The following is an 18741-nucleotide window of genomic DNA, read 5'->3' as shown; positions in this document are numbered from 1 at the left end:
GAAGCTGTCCCCTGGGACAGCACCTGCCAACAGCAGTGCTCAGAAAAAAAGGAGTGTTCATCTCTCAGCTGCGGGCTCTTCAAGGCTCTGGGATGTGCAGTGCAAGGACAAAGCTGTTGATATCCCAGGTGTTCCAGTTTTCTTGGTCTGGGAAAAACGTTATTTATCTGGACTTTGCGAACCTGTGTGGCTGGGGAGGTCTCCTGGATGGAGCATTTTTGCTTTTGTGGAGTGCACAAGGAAGCAGGATGAACTCTGGAAATAAGTAGGCTCTGGAGACACGTTTTGTCAGCTTCATCCACATGTGATTGGCTTTGAGTCACGTCATGGGAAGTCAGTTTTCCTTTTTCATAGGAGAGATGTGTGTGGAGGACTCCTTCACAGACTGAAACCATACCCCATCTCAAGAAAACCACCCCAGTTTTAGAACAAACCAGACCAAACATAGATAGATAGATAGATAGATAGATAGATAGATAGATAGATAGATAGATAGATATAAAACCCAAAAATCAAACTTGGGAAGAACCAAGTTTTGCTTGCATTTTTGAGCATCTTCACTTAAAGTTTAGTGCTGGAAATGTCATTATGAGATGAAAACCCCAAATACTTCCATGGAATGTGCCCAAATTAAATGTTCTGATATAATTTTTGTTACCTTTTTTTTCTTCTTTTTTTTGACACAAGCCACTGTGACTTCTGGCTTGCCCTACACATGTCCTTAATAACAAAACAGTGGTAAGTGCTGCCTCCACCTTCCTCCCAAAATGGATAAAGACATGGGATTGTGACAGCACCAAGAGAGTATTGTGAAATCCTTCTTCCTCCATTTAACAAGAGCCATGGTGAAGTTTCATTTCTCACATCCAAACTCAACCAGAGACCTACGAAATGCAATCGAGTTTGTTAAAATTCTATGATCCCACTTATGTAACTTACCAATGCTTTTATGATTATTTATCAGGCTACAAAGGTTTAGCCATGCAACCTGTGGCATTTATAGTCTTTTACTGCAAAGAATAGATTGAGTAATTGAGTAGCACTAGTTCAAGAACTTATTTCTGGCACTTTAAGAAGGTATTTCTTTTATAGTTCTATCTGTGTTATCCTATTTAATCAATACCAAGTTGTATATTTCAGTGATATATTAATAAATTGTAAATGTTTGATCCATTTAAAAATAATTTATCTGCAGTTTTTAAAGGTTTTTTTTTTACTAGAATATGAATTCTGCTTATATAGAATTTTACTGCAGTGGATTTCTTCAGCAGCTCCTGGAAGCACCAGACACCACACATGCACACTCTGTGTCTTCCTCCATTTAAAACAGACTGATTTCTTCCAGAGCCATTCTTTAAGACATTCAAGAGATTGAAGTGATTTAGAATGTGTTTTACTTAGGTGTTAAAAACATTGAAATTTTAAGATTTTATGGCATCTCCTTGAAAGAGTTTACTTTTTAATTGCATTTTAAAGATTTTCATGTGGTCAAGAAGCCAGTTTTCTGTGTTTTGAACAGCAGTCCCTCTAGCTGCATTTTCTCCTCTCTATTATGTGTTTGGGCTTTTTGCCTCTTTCAGTTTATAAAAATCAACTCTTGTTATATAAGCAGGCCCTGTTGGCCTGAGGTCTGATCCAGACAAAAACAACCATCACATGGATTTCTTCAGAAAGCACCTTTCTAAGTAGAAAACAGCAAGAATATAGCATTATTTATTTCACAGAATTATTACGAGCTCCTAATTTCTAAATATTTCTAGAAGACAGCAGCGAACTTCACAATTCCCATATCTTAGTCAGAGCCAGGAATAGCTGACTGTCCTCCTGGGAACTTGAAGGGCAGGAATCCTCCTGGGATTTTCTTTGCACTCACTGTGGAGCCCCTGGAGGGACACTGAAGCCAGGGATGCTGCAAGTGCACAGCCTGGACACAGAAACAGTGGGAAGGTGTCATTGTCACTGCCAGAAGTGAAGGGGTGGGACTATTTTTAAGTTAAGAATGATTTCTTGTTTAGATAAACATCAATCAGTGAGATTTTAGAGGAGTAAGCTTTTGGCTATAGCTTAAGAGTAGTTACAAGTTTTTACGTTATAAGGTAATATATAACTTTCTAATAACATATTAGAAATACATTAGAAATATTAGAAATAATATTAGAAATAATATTAAAATATTAGAAGTAATATTAAAATATTAGAAATAATATTAAAAATGTTAGTAATAATATATATTGCTTTCTTCTATAAGCAACTAATAGCCAGTTGCTACAGGGCTTATTTTACTTTCTAACTTATCAGTTTTACTTACTTTTCCTGCACTGTGGATACTTTAATCCAATGGGCTTCTAACTCACAGGCACACGTATGCTTCTGTTCTAACTTCTAAACTCTTGGCTTATTCCATACAACCACACCCTTACATTATAAACTTTTCACTATCTTACTTAATACAGTTTCCCACTTACTTAAGGCATACTCTTTCTTACAACTATAGAAACATAAATTGATGATTTTTCTGCTTAATGCCTGTGTATTGTATTTTTATATCAATCTAAGCTTCTCCTAAGGCTCCAGATCAAACTCTTCAGTGTCTGTAGAAGTTTCTGTTTTTCCAATTCCCACAGGAAGGACAAGAAATAGAATCTTGTTCTGACAAAACAAGAGTGGAGGAGACAGCCTGACCTAAAGTGGTGTTGGTTTACAAGTGGAATTTAATGGAAATTATGTATCTAATTTGCACACTGACTAATTATCAGGCAACAGAAAATTTAACATTCCCCCAGGGGTTTATGCTGTGCACACCTGGTAACAAGTCTTTTCTCTTTATCCATTGGTTTCTCACCTTCACTCCCCAGATTTCCACTGCCTTTGGAGAAAGCCTGGTGGGAGATAAAGGCTTCCCACAGTCCTGGGAGTGTGGGCTCTGCTGAGTCAATCCACTCAGTAAGACAAGGTGGTCTGCTAATCCTCAGGACACCAGAGACAGCCCACGCCCCAACCTGACTGCCACAGCTTTGGAGTTTTCTTTGCCAAGGGTTTTGCTTTCTGTCAAAACTTCCATGATTAAAAAAAAAAAAAAAAAAAAAAAAAATTGCATTCCGAGCCCAGAATAGCCTGTGGGGGTCAGAAGAGCTTTGCCGTGAGATGTGGTGTGATAACTGATCTGATATGTACAAGTAAGATTTATTGATCTCAGTAATCTGTTGTGAGACAGGCTATTAATCTTTGATATTTTACTACACCTAGAGCACAACCTTCCAGACACAGTGGCTCCTCCTACAGCCAGACATGTCAACTGTATGCTAATTATTCATGTGTACTTGCATTCTTTGTTAAATATATTGCTTCTACATGCCAGAGTCTGTGCCTCAAAGGCTCAAACAGTAAAGCACAAACATTCCATTCTGGAAAGATCTGTCAGTTATGCCTTGGAATTGATAATACTGGTCCTTCCTTTCACTTCTTTTCATTTGATTCTGGAAATTTCTTCCCTTTTCCCATCAGTCTGCGCTCCCATTAAGGAAAATTCTGTGATGTGGAAAATTCTTCATGATGTTATTTTGCTAACATCATCTTTCCCAACTCCCATAGCAACCACCCTGCTGGAATTTTAACTATTTTTTTCCACCTGCCATTTCAAATCTCACAAATTCTCTGCTGTGCTAAATGTCATCTCGTGTTTGGATATCTCTGCAGTCATTCCTGGAGCCACACACAACTAGAGTGAGAAGCAGCTGCTTGTGAGCTTCAGCATTGCAATTAGCTCCAGGAAATTAAAGTTCAGCTGCCACATACCCAGCCCTCAAGGCTGTTTCCTTGTGCATCACATTGGCTCAGCAAAGAGGATGCAAAACACCACCTAGAAGAACTAAGGAAAGGAACAAAACCAACAAAAAGGCACTAGGAAGAATTCTTCAGCTTTTTCCTTTCTCCTTTGCCTTTCAGGGGAGGAAAGGGGTGGATTTATTTGAGAAAGGTATCACAGAGGATCAATTATCAATCACTGACTAAACTGTCCATCTATCTGTCTGTAGGGAGGCAAAAAATCTGTCAAGTGCTGTTTAATTCCAACACTCAAGTTCGCTGCTGTCTTCTAGAAATATTTAGAAATTAGGAGCTTGTAATAATTCTGTAAAATAAATAATGTTATATTCTTGCTGTTATCTACTTCCTGCTGGGGAAGAGTCCCTGAGCAGAGGATCCAAGTGTAATCTAGGGTTGAATTGGGATGTAGTCCATGTAATTCATGACAAAGCTTTCTTCTCCCACCCTTCCCTATGAAATTGGTGCTTACTGGTCACTGTCATGCCAGGACACCTGGCTATGTGGACTGATCCAGAGTTTTACTCCTCACAGACTTGGGCAGGTGAAGAAATGAATTGGTTTCAGCGAGAGAGGAAAAGCACAAAGCAACAAAGGTCAGAAAGGCACCGAGCACACATCTGCCTGTGGTGCCTGCGAGCACCACAGCAGCCAGGCTGTGAGCTGTGCACAGCTGCACACAGTTTGCAGGCACTCCCAGGAGGATGTGAGCCAGCTGAAAGATCCCTGAGAGCTGTGAGCAGTGCTAGGAGGGTGTCTGGACTTAACCCCCACATTTCCACATTCCACCACAGTGCCATCCAGTCCTCCTCCCTTTTACAAACTTGCAGAAGGTGGAAAGGCAGTGGAAAGAGCCCCTGAAGCCCGGGAGCAGAGCTGTAGAACTCAGCTTAAAGACATCCAAGCAGCTGACACAAAAAACCAGCCCCAGTCTCTTTGACCAAAGAACCAGAGACATGTGACACAGTCTTAAAACATTTGCTAAGTCTAAAAAACAAAAATTAAAAAAAAAATCATTGCTCAGTAAATAAAAAGATTGTAACTTCTGCTGTAGCTCTGGGAGACTTGAGTGTTTGGTTTTCTACTTGATAAAACAGGAAGTCAGAATCAAATCTGAGCTGAAGGTTTTCATCCTCTGCTTTCAGGGACTTGTGAAAACAACAGTGCACACAGCCTGCAGCACAGACCACTGAGGTTGGACTGTTTGTCCCTACAATAAATACTTCACCAGTGCATGTTTGTAATTTTTTTTCATTTGTATAAGGACCGAGACAGTAACTTCCCCAAGGAAGAAATATGACATGAGTATTTCTGTGGTTCCAGTCAAGCTGGAGGATCGTGACTGCTGAAACTTCCCCTGTGTGTGAGCTTAGTTCAAAGTAAGCTGTGCAAACAGAATTCCCTGGGCCATCTGACCATCAATTCAGAAACTGCCACTTGTTCACTGAAACCTCGTGACACAAATGATGCTAGTGCAGCAAACCAGGAAAGATGACATGATCTGAGTTAAACCAACTGCTTGAACTTTACACATAGCTTTACTTTTACTTTACACATAGCTTTACTTCTAAGGGCCTCATGCAGAACACAGGTCACACTGACTTCTGAAGGTTTAAAAACCCTTTCAGCCCATCCACCTTATAGAACCAGTTTTAACTTTTTCAATTGACTCACAGCAGTAGCCATGTCTACTCCTATTTCAAGGGCCATATGTGAATCCTTCCATGAACACGGCAAATCATCATAATAATCATAACCTGTGACCTTCTGCAGGCTGTCTGTCTGTCCATCCTAAGCCCTGCAAGGCAGAGTTGTCTCTTTGTGTGCCCAGTGGCCAACACAAATGAAGACAGATCCAACAGATCATTGTCAGGGCCCCCAAGAGCACCACCAGGACTTACCTGCCTTAGGGCTGGTCCTTGGGTCCAGGAGCTGCTTTAAGTTCAGGCCTGAGACATCTGTAGGTGCAGTCATCTCCTGCTTTTCCCCTTGGATGGCCCTCAGAAGTCAAAGGCTTGATTACATTGTGGAATCCAAGCTGATTTTTTAATTATTATGGCTGCAGAAGCCTAACAGAGATATTCCTGTGCAGAATGGTCTTAAACCTTGGGACCTCTGCATCTAAATATTGCAGGCTGCAAGGCTGCCACCCTGCCACTGCCAACACCTGCTCTGGTCCTCTAACTGTGATGTTTTGCTGGGCACTGGCACTACACCAGCACAGCAAATGGTTTGTTCAGTGTCTCCCCAGTTTGGGTTTCCAGGTTGTGTCAAATCTACAAGGAAGTGCTTTTTGCTGTCAGGGTGCAGCTGAATGTACCACAGAAGGTGGAGGGTACTCACCAGCTGCTCTACACCATGCATCAGAATCTGAAACAGCGTTCTGAGAGTTTTTTAACAGATTTAGGCAACTTTGGACAAGGTGCAAAGACACTGCTGCGAAAACCAAGCTTCCACCTGGAACTTTTTCAATGTTTAACCTTCAGTGTCTCCTCCTTTCCGAGAAGTGTGTGCACACCTCTGCCACCACTTCCCACCTCCAAGCACAACCACAGAGTGCAGGGGGTTGCAGAAACCAGGTCTTAATGAGTTCAAAATCATAAAAATTCCTAGAAAGAATCTCCATGGAGGTTTATGAGATGTATGGATGCCACACCCTGCTGGAAGAGGGGCAGAACTGTGACCCCCCAGCTGCTCCGAGCTCCTTTCCACAGGTAGGGGTCGGGTTAGGCAGGGTTTTGGCAGGTCTGATTTTGACATTGTCAGAAAACTTGTCAAAAAACTTGACATTGTCAGCGTGCATGTTAACTCAAATATCAAAAGGAGAAAAACTATTAACAAGGTTTTACAGCAGTGATTTCAACTGAGCTTCCAGCTGCACTTGAAGCTTGAAAGTAAAGGATTGACTGGGTGGGGAAGAGCTCCAGATCACTTAAAACATAAAAAACACACCCATCCCATGGCAGCTGCTCTCAGGCTGCTCATGGTCAGCTTGCTTGCTCAAGAACCACTTAACCACACGTGTTTCTTAAACTGATTTCCAGGAAAGTTGAAAATAAAAACTGTAGGAACCATACTTGTCTGAATATCACATAAAGATCTGAAAAGGGTAAGCACAAGAAGATTACACCCCAGTGATGTGGCTGCAAAATCAAGCTGCATTAATGTAATAGAATAGTAACAAATAAATATAATAATAATTAATAAATAGAATAAAGTCCATGTGGCAGCCCACAGAGTCTTTGATCAAACTGCACTCGTGAGGTTTGGGGCTGTGGGAGAAGAAAAAGCAACTGGGTAAAGACAATTCCATGCTCAATGTGTCTCTGTACAGTTTATTTTACAGGAGATGAGATGAGCACTATGGTGTATATAAACTTGCAGAACAATATAGGAAAATACAGTTTAACCATATGAAATTGTTTTACAGTAAGACAGAAAAATTACATATAGGAAATGCCTTCAACACTGAAGGACAAGATCCACAGCTGACATCAAGTAGCTTCCACTGAACCCTGCCAGTTTATTCAAGCTGAAGATCTGCCCCTTAAATCTTTTCTTCATTCAACTTAAGTTGAGTAAGTGATTCCTTCATCTATCCTTAGGGAACAAAAGCCATCCCATAATTTCCACAATGATCCAAGATTTACTAGTAACCCAGACAGAGGCTGTGTGACAAATAAACTATTTAAGGGGTCTAGTCAGCCAAAATTTATGGGAAGTTATAAAATTTTGGTTAAGCATCTTTAAAAACAAGTCATTAGTACTGGCAAAAGACAACTTTCCTAGAAATTTAGAAGTATTTAGGAAAATTTACACAAAAAGGACCAAATAAGCAACTTAATTTTGGTAGAAAACTCTGGTTTAGTGTATGACTGGTGTCTGCCTGTGAATCCCTGCTGCTACAGGGTCTGCAGAACTGCCCAGTGGAATTCTCACAGTCTTGTGTTGCAGAAAACAAGGGAATCACCTAAGGAGAAGAAAGAATTTTTGTCCAACTAGTAATGGATAATGGATAGAGGCTGCTGTCCCTAAAGAAAGTTTTTGACCTAAAAGAGGATGGACATCCCAATTCCTTAGGCTGTTCTGATAATTTCAGCCATTTCATCCAAAAACTCCAAAGGAACAAGGGATTTCAGGCCAACCATTCCCAAATTCTGGGATTAACATGACTTTGATTATTTTGTTAGCAGATGTGAGATCCCTGAAATCCCTGAATTCAGCTTTTGAGTTCCAGGACCAGAACACGTCTTCTCTGCAACTGCTGGGATTAAAAAAAAAAAAAAAAAAAGTTGTGGGCTTTTATAATTTTTATTAATTAATTCTATGGAATAAAGTGTAACAACTCTTTTATGCAAAATTATCACTGCACACTATTTTTATGCAGATTTCCCTGCTTATTCTACTGAGACCAAGGATGGGGTCAAAGATTAGTTTCAATGCAGTTGCTTTTTAATAAGACTTTTTAAGTCCTATTTTTTCTATTCCATTTTCAGCATTGAGAACTTAGGATGCCTGAGCTGGACAGCAAATTCTCCGAGCCAAAGGCAGGTCTCCTGGAGATGTGGCTGTCCTAAAAGGGTGCACAGCTCAGAGCAAGGAAGGGGCTGAGAATCCTGCACAGAGCTGTGCACTCCTGAGATTTGGCAATTTGTAGGGTAAATCTGTATTTTTTCACATGCTTGTAGCAGATACTATTTAAAGAGGCACTTCAAGGGGATTTACTAGCAGAATTTTAATAGGGTTGTGATACAAGCCATTACTCAGTTACTTGTTAAATCAGTAGCCCTAAAAGACTGCATATATTCAAAATTATAGTCCTGTCCACTCACTGAACCTGGATAGAGCAGCTGGAAAGCTTTTTTTCTGAACATCCACTGAGTTTGTCTCTTATGACACACCTGAAATAGTTCAACTTAATGTAAGTTGAGGGAATTAAATCTGAACGTCTCAAATCTATACGTGTTTTTTTCTGTTATTATTATGTGGTTAATCTAAGACTTTTTTTTTTTTTATTTATTGGTCTATGAAAGATTTTATCCACATACAGTTCTTAGACTCAAATGCATCATTAGGCACAAAAGGTTTCTGCCTTGAGGAATGCATGGGATTAGAAATTTAGGTTGAATTGTGCTATGTGTTGGTCCCTTCAGAAAAAACATCCAGGAAGGAAAAAGAAACTGCAGCTAGCACAAAAAGAAGTTATTACACTTCCAAACCTGTTGGCAGATTAAAAAAAAAAAAATCCAAAATAAAACCCAAAATAACCTCTCCAAAAAAGCTCTTAAAACTCTCAGAAAACAGCCAGAAGTGTGAAGTTTGGTTAGCACATTGAAATAACAGATATGCTCTATGGAATTTCAAAATTAAAGTGTTGTACTTCACTGATGAAGAGCTGGCTACAATAACAACAGAGAGGGGGAAATGAAGAGTTGAAAGATGCACCACTCATATGAATAAAATCTACTGCAAGACAAAGCAGTGGGTGTTATTCTTACAACAGTGCTTCTCGGGAAAAGACGAGGATTTGCTGCCAGGAAAGACTTCATTCCCACTGTGCATCAGCAGGGCTGTGTGCTCCAGGCTGCTGAAGCACAGCAGGCTCAGCACACCTGACCTGGGCCAGCCAAATGCCAGAGCCCCTCTCCAGCCCCCAGGGCAGCACTGGCACCTACAGGCCTTCCATGGGTGCAAGCAGGTGTGAGCTGGACAGCTCTGGGTCAGCAACAGACACGTTCCAGCACTGATTTTCAGGTTCTGAGCAGGACTGGGACAGTGATGGGCTCCTTACTCATCATTACTCAACGCCCATCAGGGTGTGGGAGAGATGCCACTGAGGTAACCATCTTCCTGCCCTATGTGTCTGCTTTCATCTGAATTTATCTGTGACTCCTGCCCACCTGGTTGAGATAGATGTGGCCAGCAGGCTCCTCTGGTGCACACAGGATGCCTGTGGGCTGTTCCCCATCCCTGTGAGAGGATGGCAGGAGGGTCCACACAGCAGCAACCCCTCAGAGCCAATGCTTCAGCAACCTCTGCCACGCCACTCTGCTATTCCAACACACACTGGGGAGCAAAAAGCCTGCAGGCTTTCCAGAGAGGTCTGTGAACTGAAAAGCTCATTATTTTGCAAACTGCCTTTTTGACCCTGCCTTTTGGAGATGTAATTGCCAAATGAGAGGAATGTCAGGGTGACCAGGAGTGCCCTCAGGACACTGCTGCCATCTCTGGGACCAGACACAGCAGGCTGCACCAGTGGACAAGAGCACAGGAGATACTGTGAAACAGCAAATCTGCTTTCAGTGCAGAAGGAAACATCCAATAACCACATCAAGAAGCCACATCTACTCATTCCAGGGGGACCTTCAAAGTGCTTGTCTGGATTTCTTAAGGTGCTTGGTAGTGAAGGACCCACCTGGGTAAGCAGTGCCCTTTCTCTCCCTGTGTGTGACTGAAGAAATAGATGGGCAGAGCTACTTTGTCACTGAATTATGGAGTTTGGAGTTTTTATTTTGATTGGAGTTTTTACAGCTGCACCAGCAGGTGACCTGTGGTTCCAGACTCCAGAGGTGTGTTCTGACTGCAGCACCACACAAGAACACTACTGGAGCTGCTGGGAGCTGCACAGAGAGCAACTACACCTTAATTATTTTCATTTCTTAATATTTACTTCATCCATGTACTTGAGTACGAATAAGGAAAGAAGAGGCTTGTGCATTTCTGTTTGTTAGCCTGATTTTCAAAGACTCTTATCTCTTAGCTCCCTGTTGTATTCCAAGAAATCTCTGAGTGCTGAGCACTTCCAAAGAACAGGTGAAGAATGCCCATTTCTATATAACAAGCCTAACTTGCAGCTGATATTTCAATAATGACATTAAAAACAAGGACAATTCTAGGAAGTTCTAACAAAGCCCGAGAAACTACGACTGCTACAAGCATAAAGAAGTTTCCTGTGAATGCCCCACAGAAAATTCCTGTTAGGGGAAAAAAAAAAACCCAAAAAACTAACCCAAGCAAAAAAAAAAAAGCTGCATAAAGGGAAAAAGAAGCAGTGCACAAGGTTGCATGCTGCCTGTCAGGCACTCAAGAAGTGTGATTTCAGTGTTTATCTGTGCAATAAGGGGGAGCACAGCTGCCCCCAGCAGCTCAGAAGGAGCTGCACAGGGGGAAAGGAAACATAACAGGGATTTCTGTACAATTTTCACTGCTGTTACAGTATTTTAAAATAAAATTTTAAAAAATTAAAGCTATCTTCTACAATTCCAGTGTCCAATAATGAACTAATGTCCCTATAAGGGAGCAACCAAAGTCTTTCAAAAGATGTTCAACCCATAGAAGTGATGAACAAGTGTGAGTTACAGAGATGACTGAACCTGGAGCAAACTGAGAATTAGGCTTTTTTGGGATATTACTCCAAGAAAGAAACTGGAATCTTGCTGCTAGTGGGAGAAGAGTGCATTTGGCCCATGTGGTAAAGGACTCACTGCTTTCAGCTCATAAACTCCAACAGGAATCAGCCAACAGCACTGGATCCAGAAGGAGTTCTGGCAGGAAATGAGCTGAAAGAATACCTTCGAGAGAAAGATGTTCAACTGTGCTTTGAAGACACAGGCAGGAAGGTCTGGATGAGGAGTAAGAAGCTCTCATTCTGTAGGGCAGCTGAGGGTACAGCTGGCAAGCACCTCACCAGCTCTGGCACCGATCTGAGGCCATGGAGTTCAGGAAGCCCAGAGAAGGGCCAAAAGGCTCTGGCTGAAATGGAAAATGCCAGAGCCCCCTCCAGCACGGGACAAGAGTGTGAAAGCATCACTCAGACCAAGAGGGAGCTCACAGGTGTGGCAGCACTCCCAAAACATAGGTGGCTTAACAGATCTGGGCAAGCAGAGCTACCTGCTAAGGACCTGAGGAAAATCCCCCTTGTTCTACCTCTGGCAGTGAAAGCAAACAGTGCTGAGAACTGACCTGCTCTGTGACCTCAGAGCATGCAGAGATGAGAGAGAACCCTGCCAATCTGACCCCCACAGTGACTAAACCAGCAAAAGCTCACACCAGGCGTGGGAGATGCCAGGTGAAATGAGAGGATGCCTAAGCTCAGTACTGGAGGTGAGGGACTTCCTTTGGTATTCCATTAGCCAGTGACACTGCAGCAGCATCATGCAGCATCCACACATGCTGGGATTTCAATAAAACACAAGTTTGATCTTGTTCTGGAGAAGCAGCTGTTTAGGATGAGCATGAAGACAGACTGGGCTCCACTGCATATTTGAAACTCAGTGGAAGACAAACAGAGCAATGCTGAAACTCCCAAAGTTACCTGTGAGAGCAGGAACCCATGCTCTCCTTTAAATGTGCCACTTCCCTCTTTGAAGATGCTGCCTGTTAGAAGCAAGGGAAGTCCAGCACAGCCTGACCTGTAAGGCATCACTATCCAAAATCCATCAGAGAGGGGAATGAGCCAGGCAACACTGATCTGCAGGGTCACATCAAGAGGGAATATCATCTTTTGAAAGAAATGAGCTGAAAACTGTTTACAAGCAACAGCAAAACTTGCACTGAATGCAGATAGAAGTGTTGTGGATGAAGCATCTCACCTGTGGTGGAGCAGAACCCAGCATCTCCTGGGGCTGGGAAAGATCAACAGCCAGGTACCTGTGCTCTCCTCTGGTCACTGAAGTGAAAAAGAGACACAGCCTCCACCAAGTAAAAAAAAAAAAAAAAAACAACAAAAAAACCAACCTCAAACAAACAAAACCAACAAACCCTCCAACTAAGAGTTTAGAGCAGCATAAATACACCTTAGCAGAGGAACCAAAACACATTACAGTTCCCAGAGAAACCTGTGCTAATGGACAGTATTTCCAGTCCAAAATAGATAAAGTAACAAACTTCTTTAAAGAAAGAGGAAAAATAAAGTGTAATTGCTAACAAATTATTTCAGGTATTTATTAAGGAGAATACTGTATAAAGTGCACAACTAGCTTTGTTTTGCAATCAAAACAAGAACGTGCTGAGGCATTGTCAAGATTGCTCATTCCAATTTACAATACAGCCTAGAACAGAGGGCAACCTGAAATGCAGCTTTCATGTATTCACATTATTTTGGCCACTGAAGTTTTCCAAGTTCAACCTGCACTTGTGGCTTAAAAAAATAAAAAAAGTGCCTGTCCTCTGAAGTGCAAGGCAAGAGTTAGAAGTACACACTGATACGGCCAAGAATTAGTAAGACAGAGAGTGAATCAGTAGAAAGACTGAAAAGGAGAGATCATCAACTGCCCTGCTTGAGGGCAGAAGAAGGAGAAGAGGATTCCAGGGAGGCTCTCACTAAGCTCAAGGACACTCAGGCAAACCAAACACTTCAACTGGTGCTGCAGTGCTCTGTGCAGGAACTTAGGTGAGGCTCACACCACAGTGTGCTCTTCCAACACCAAGAATAAAACTGGAGTCCAAATTCCCAAGTGTGCAGCACAGAAGTGTCACAGCAGGAGCAGTGATCCTGAGCACGCAGCAGCCATGGCACTCCAACTGCCAACGAGCAAAGGATGCTAAAGGTTTGTAAAGGTCAATGAAGCAGCAGAGGAGTGGGTTGTGAAGGCATTTGCAAGACAGGAATGAACCTGTGCTAGCAAAGAGATGGCTGGGGAAAAAGGAGCAACAGAAAAATGCAATAATAATTTAGAAATAATAAACCAGGAAAATAACCACTGCAGCAATGTTACAAACATGCTTCAGGTAAGACTTTTCTGTGTCTCAGTTTGTATTTGTAAAGAGGAATACTGACTCCCAATGATCCAATCCCAGCATTTGGAGGATGGTGAACAAAAACCTGGAACAGTAGTAGAACAAAAGAAGGATGCAGTTCTGGGGCTGGGGAGAAAAGGACAGTAACAGTGAGATAAAATGGAGCAAAACTGTGGATCAAATGAAATAGTATGGTTTGGGATATTGCAGCTAAGACCACAGTAAACACTGAGTAAAGGCCACAATGGTGAGAATCAAGATTTCTCCTGGATCTAAAGCAAGAATCTGAAGAATCTTTGCATTGTATGAAATGCTGAAAAAATACATTAACAGCAACACTGAATACTCAATCAGAAATAACAGCAGAAGAAAATAAATACCTTTTCAAAACCAGTCTCCAAACTACATAACACTATTTGCTAAGAGCAGTGTTGAATTTTTGGTGGTCTGCAGTAAGGGTAAATGTCCTGGGGTGACTTTATGATGCTCATAATTTGCCCTAAACCAGGACAGTAACATAGAAAAAAACCTCAGGCTAAGACTCTGATGGTACAGAAGTGCTGGGCACCTACATCTACACTGAATGCAATCTAGCATCACATAGTCATGGCACCTTTGAAAATCAGGCTCCAAAAAGATAAAAGCCAAAATTTAGCGGGACAAACCCGGTGATTAAAAATACCTAAAGTCTCTGGCATTCACCTGAAGAAACCAACAAAGGAAATTTAAACCTGAATCCCAAGTAAACTATTAGAGGACTGTCTTTAAGGAGATTCTGTGGAAAAACACCTTGCATGAGCAGGGGAGTTTTTAAACATCTCGTTTATTCCTTGGAATACGACCTCCTTCTGTCATTGAGGGCACTCTGACAGCTAATGAGGTAGGTATAGTACAACCAAGTCTTTCCTGATAAAAGATTGCGATGGTAACACTTTCAAACTTACCGACTGGCCGACAACAGAAATCATGAAAATGGGTTTATGTGTCCCTGAGAGGGAGTATAAAACAGGAAGAACAGGAATCTTCTCCACAGATTTTGGGAGAAGGGCCATCACTTCACTGCCATGGTGAAAAGACAGTGTTGTATGAAAGCAATGTATTCACACAACATTGCTGCAGGATACACAGATTTGATAAATGGGGGAGCCAGGAAAGCTAATTGACTTGCCTATGGCCATGAGAGCAGTCAGTGACAGACCTGGGATTCGTGATCAGGACTTCCTTGCCTCCTGCATCATACTCAGTTATCTCCTTGCTGGCCAGAGGCTCTCTGCCTGCTTGTTCTAACATACTGTATAGAGATAGTCATGCAAGGGGTGGAGCACAAAGTCACTGAAGAACAGGGCACTTTCTGTGCCAGGAAGCAGATTTCTCCTGGAAGCTGCGTGCAATTGGGAACCTCTGGTGGGAAGCACACATCTGTTTTTTTCACCCTGGAATGTCTGGTGCTTAAGGCTTAGCACAACGAGGACCATTGTAATGACTAAATGGAACAGAGATAGCCCATACAGGCATAAATTACAAGGTGTCTGTCTGGTAGTGAAACAACCTTTTCCCTATGCTCTTTTGACCCTTGAAAACAAACGTTAGCCTGCTTAATTCAGTGGACTCATCACATCCAACCACAGATCAGTCTATATTTCCATGTCCACAGGTCGGATATCTCCAGTTTTGTGTTCTTTTACCCACAGTTCCCTGTCTTTGGCAGGATCCACTTTCCGAAGCAACTGATCCACAAGTTCTACTGTCTGAAATGAAGAAAACAAGAATCCAAATGTCAAGGGCACACTTCAAGCAGAGAGTCGTTGCTCTGACACGCAGAGCAGCTGTGGGCATGCCTACACTGCACCTGCAGACAAGCAAGAGCTGCACGTACATGAGACTGGATGGACAAGACAGGTCTGAACGTGCAGCCCTGTGGTAAGCAGAGAGGAGGGAGACTTAACATGAAGAAGCAGAGACAGGTTTCCTGTGCCAGGCAGCAGCCAGGCAGCCTCTGACTCCTGTCCTGCAATCTGCACCTTACACCAAGCGCAGCTGTACTGAGTCAGCGTGCATCCCCCATACTTTAAGATTTGATAAAAGGCCAATTTTTAATAAGGAAAATATATACACACTCCCCTTTCCAGCAGTGAAACAATTCAGCACAAACAGAAGAGCACATGGAGTAGTGCATCATGCTGGGAGAGCTAATAATGGCTCATGCTGGCCAAATGTACTTCAGCTGGCTGTGTCTCCCTCAGGAAAGAGCTGTGATCCAGCAGCATGAACTGTGATCAGCGAGTCCTGGACTGCAGGGAGGCACCACAGCACTGCTGCAGACTAACAAGCTGCCTGCAGACACTTCCCCCACATCCTTTGACAAAAGCCAGTCAGAGCAGGTCAGGAGGGACCATTCTGCTCAGCTGGAGGGCACTGAAGGGCACAGGGAGCAAACAAAAAGCACACTTACACTTTGGTTGAACATGTCTGTCTCGTGCCGCAGCTGTGTGTACTGGCACAGATGCTGCCGAATCATCTCCACCCTTTCAACTTCTAGTCTCTCAAGCTCCTGGACATGAAGAAAAACAAGTCCATATTTTTACTGGAACCTGAGCTTGGAGGCCCAGAGAAAGGATGACACACAAAAGGCTGCCAGTAGGTGCGATACTGCCCCAGGGTCATGCTTTGGAGCTGGACTCTGTGGTTGCACATTCCTCTGCTCTGCAAAGAATAAGAAACAGCAAGCAACAGCAGTCATCTCAGCCTAGCAACAGAAAAGAAGGTCAAACCTTTCCAAAAGGTTCCAAAACTGAGACAACCAAGGCAGAGAGTGGAGCCACTGCCTTCAGAGACGCTGCAAGCAAGAGGGAATCTGTTTCCTGCAAGAAGTGTTGTGGGCTTTATTGCTAGCTACAGAAATCACAGTGATTCCCTGGGGCAGCAGAAAGCACGCTGGGGGGGATGGCTCAGACCACCCCCATTCCAACCAGATACCTGTCAGAGCACAGTTCACCAGATGATGAGCTGGGACAAGCTTCCACCTTGCTCAGCTGGCAGTAGGCAGAACCCAGCAACACTTCAGTTGGAAAGGGAGGTGATTTCTGTCTTTCCTCTTGATATTTTTTGCCTCCCTCTTCTTCTGGATTCTGATATTATACCCTAAAATCGGCATTTAGTCCTTCTGGACTGAATACACTGAGCATTGTGTGCAGTTTGGGGCACTAATATAAAAAAAAAAAGACTTTAAGCTGTTAAGAATGTCCAAAGCAGGGCCACAAAGACAAAAAAGGGGTCTGGAGGGGAAGCCTTAGGGAAGGCTCTGGTGAGATCCCACCTGGAGCACTGCAGCCAGCTCTGGGGTTGGCAGCACAAGAAGGATGTGCAGCTTCTGGGTTAAGTCCAGAGGAGGCCACGGAGATGCTCCAAGGCAGCTTGCAGCAAACCAGGCTGAGACAACTGGGGCTGTTAAGTCTGCAGAAGAGATGGCTCTGGGGAGACTTCAAAGAAAATTGTGAAATCGTGGAATAGAAAATTTCGTTAAGGTGTAAATGGATTTGGTGATTTGTCGTGTGTTTTTCTGTGTTTTTCTTGTGCTTTACTTCATCCTTCCTAAGGACAATTTGAGTGTTCTGGCCCCTAAGCAGCCCTGAACTGGTTTAATGCCTTCTGCAAATAAACAATTATTTCTTCTTTCCCCTATTGATGAGTTTTTCTTAGGACTGAGAATGGGATAAACAATGTGAGATTCATCACCCAATTTTCCCCACTGCTCTGCACTGAACTAGCTGTGAATGATGAATGCTGTAGGCTATGACAATTCTGCAAGGGTAGTTTTAGATGTTACATACCAGAGTGGTGGTCACCATCTCCTCAAACCACTTGGACTGGGCTTGATTGTAAAGATCCACACAGCGCATCAGGTCATCCCCTGAAAGAGTCAGAGCAGCAACACGTCACTCTTGTCTAGCCAGGGCTTAGAAGGAAAGTGCAGGTCAGGTTTTGTAAACCCCAAGGATTTGAAGATGAACCCTGGTGGAGCTCAGAGGAGTTGGACCAACATTTCAGCTAAATGCATGCACTTGATGTCTGGTAAAAAAGCAGGTGACTGGGGTGAGAATGAATAGGGGGCAAAGACAAGAGTTTGAAAGAAAAATATAAGCATTAAGAGCAGTATTTTACAAAATGCCCAGAAATACAAAAAAAAAAAAAAAAAGGCAAGTTACTTCAGTTAAAAAAAAAAAAAAGCCATAGATGGAAAGTTGTCTTTGAAAAATAAAGTAATTAAAATGGGAAATCAGCAATGGTGAGTTATGGAACTGCAGGGTAGCACTCTGCAGGTGAGACTGCACTCTAAGGGGTCTCTGTCTCAAAGGGGAGGGATGCATCAGGCCCCAGCTGTTGGATGAAGGGATGCTGATTTGCAGCCTCATGCATTCTCCAGCCCCTGGAGATGCCCAATTCCAGCTGAGCTCCAGCTCCTTCGACCAGGGCAGCAACACAAGAAGCTGCAGTCCTTCCCATTTTGTTCTTTGTTGCAGGAATCTGTATTGACAGAGGGGGAAAGGCAGGTGGCAAATTTGGAAAACAATTCTCAGAGATTGCTGCTTTCCAGCTAGGAAACTCTCTTTGTTCTTTAAATGAGGCTCAATTTCTCTTTCCCTCTCTGATCTTCAGCTCTTCCTTGCTTGTTCAATAAAAACCAATTATGAACAATTTCTAAGGACCCGAGGAACAAAGAGAGACTGTGAATTTTCAGGTGAATAGAGAACATCTCTTACAGAGCCTCCTGTTCTTAAATCACAACTTTGATTTCTCCTCAAATGATTGCCTGCACACATGGTGACACTGCCAGGGACTCTTCCCAGACTCCTTAAAGCCCAGACACATATCCTGAAGTTTTAAAAACCTCAAAACTCTGAAGGAGCACTCTGCCAAGGAGCAGCCGTTGTTGAAGGGATGAAACATGGAAGGCCTAGCTAAAACTTATTTTCAGACAAGGTACTGAGCTGCATGTATCAGCTTTGCAGATCTCAGAAAAGCTCCTGATGGATCCTGCAGATGTGGCTTGAGCCTCTGTAAAACATGCACAGGTCACAGCAACTGGCTGTGTCCTCAGCACAGGACAGCACACACTACTAAATCCTCAGTATTCCTAGAAGAGAAATTATTTTAGTCACTGAGTAGCAGTGGGAAAAAAAA

At 42.8% G+C, this 18741-nt stretch overlaps 1 protein-coding gene across 3 annotated transcripts in view; it reads right to left on the bottom strand.

The window, feature by feature from the left end:
* Positions 1-7137: 7137 nt before the first annotated feature.
* Positions 7138-18741, bottom strand: part of GAS7 (growth arrest specific 7) — an 80881-nt gene continuing 69277 nt past the window's right edge. For all 3 annotated transcript variants that reach the window (XM_053960211.1, XM_053960212.1, XM_053960213.1), the window contains 3 exons: positions 17391-17470; positions 16013-16111; positions 7138-15308 (listed from right to left, as the gene is read on the bottom strand). In XM_053960211.1, the coding sequence (XP_053816186.1) occupies positions 15195-15308; positions 16013-16111; positions 17391-17470 (293 nt within the window). In that variant the 3' untranslated portion in view covers positions 7138-15194. The remainder of the gene's footprint in view (positions 15309-16012; positions 16112-17390; positions 17471-18741) is intronic.

The sequence above is a fragment of the Vidua chalybeata genome, chromosome 19, assembly GCF_026979565.1.
Source record: "Vidua chalybeata isolate OUT-0048 chromosome 19, bVidCha1 merged haplotype, whole genome shotgun sequence".
NCBI lineage: Eukaryota > Metazoa > Chordata > Aves > Passeriformes > Viduidae > Vidua > Vidua chalybeata.
The sequence above is the reverse complement of the archived record's forward strand: the minus strand, read 5'-3'. Positions and strand labels throughout refer to the sequence as shown.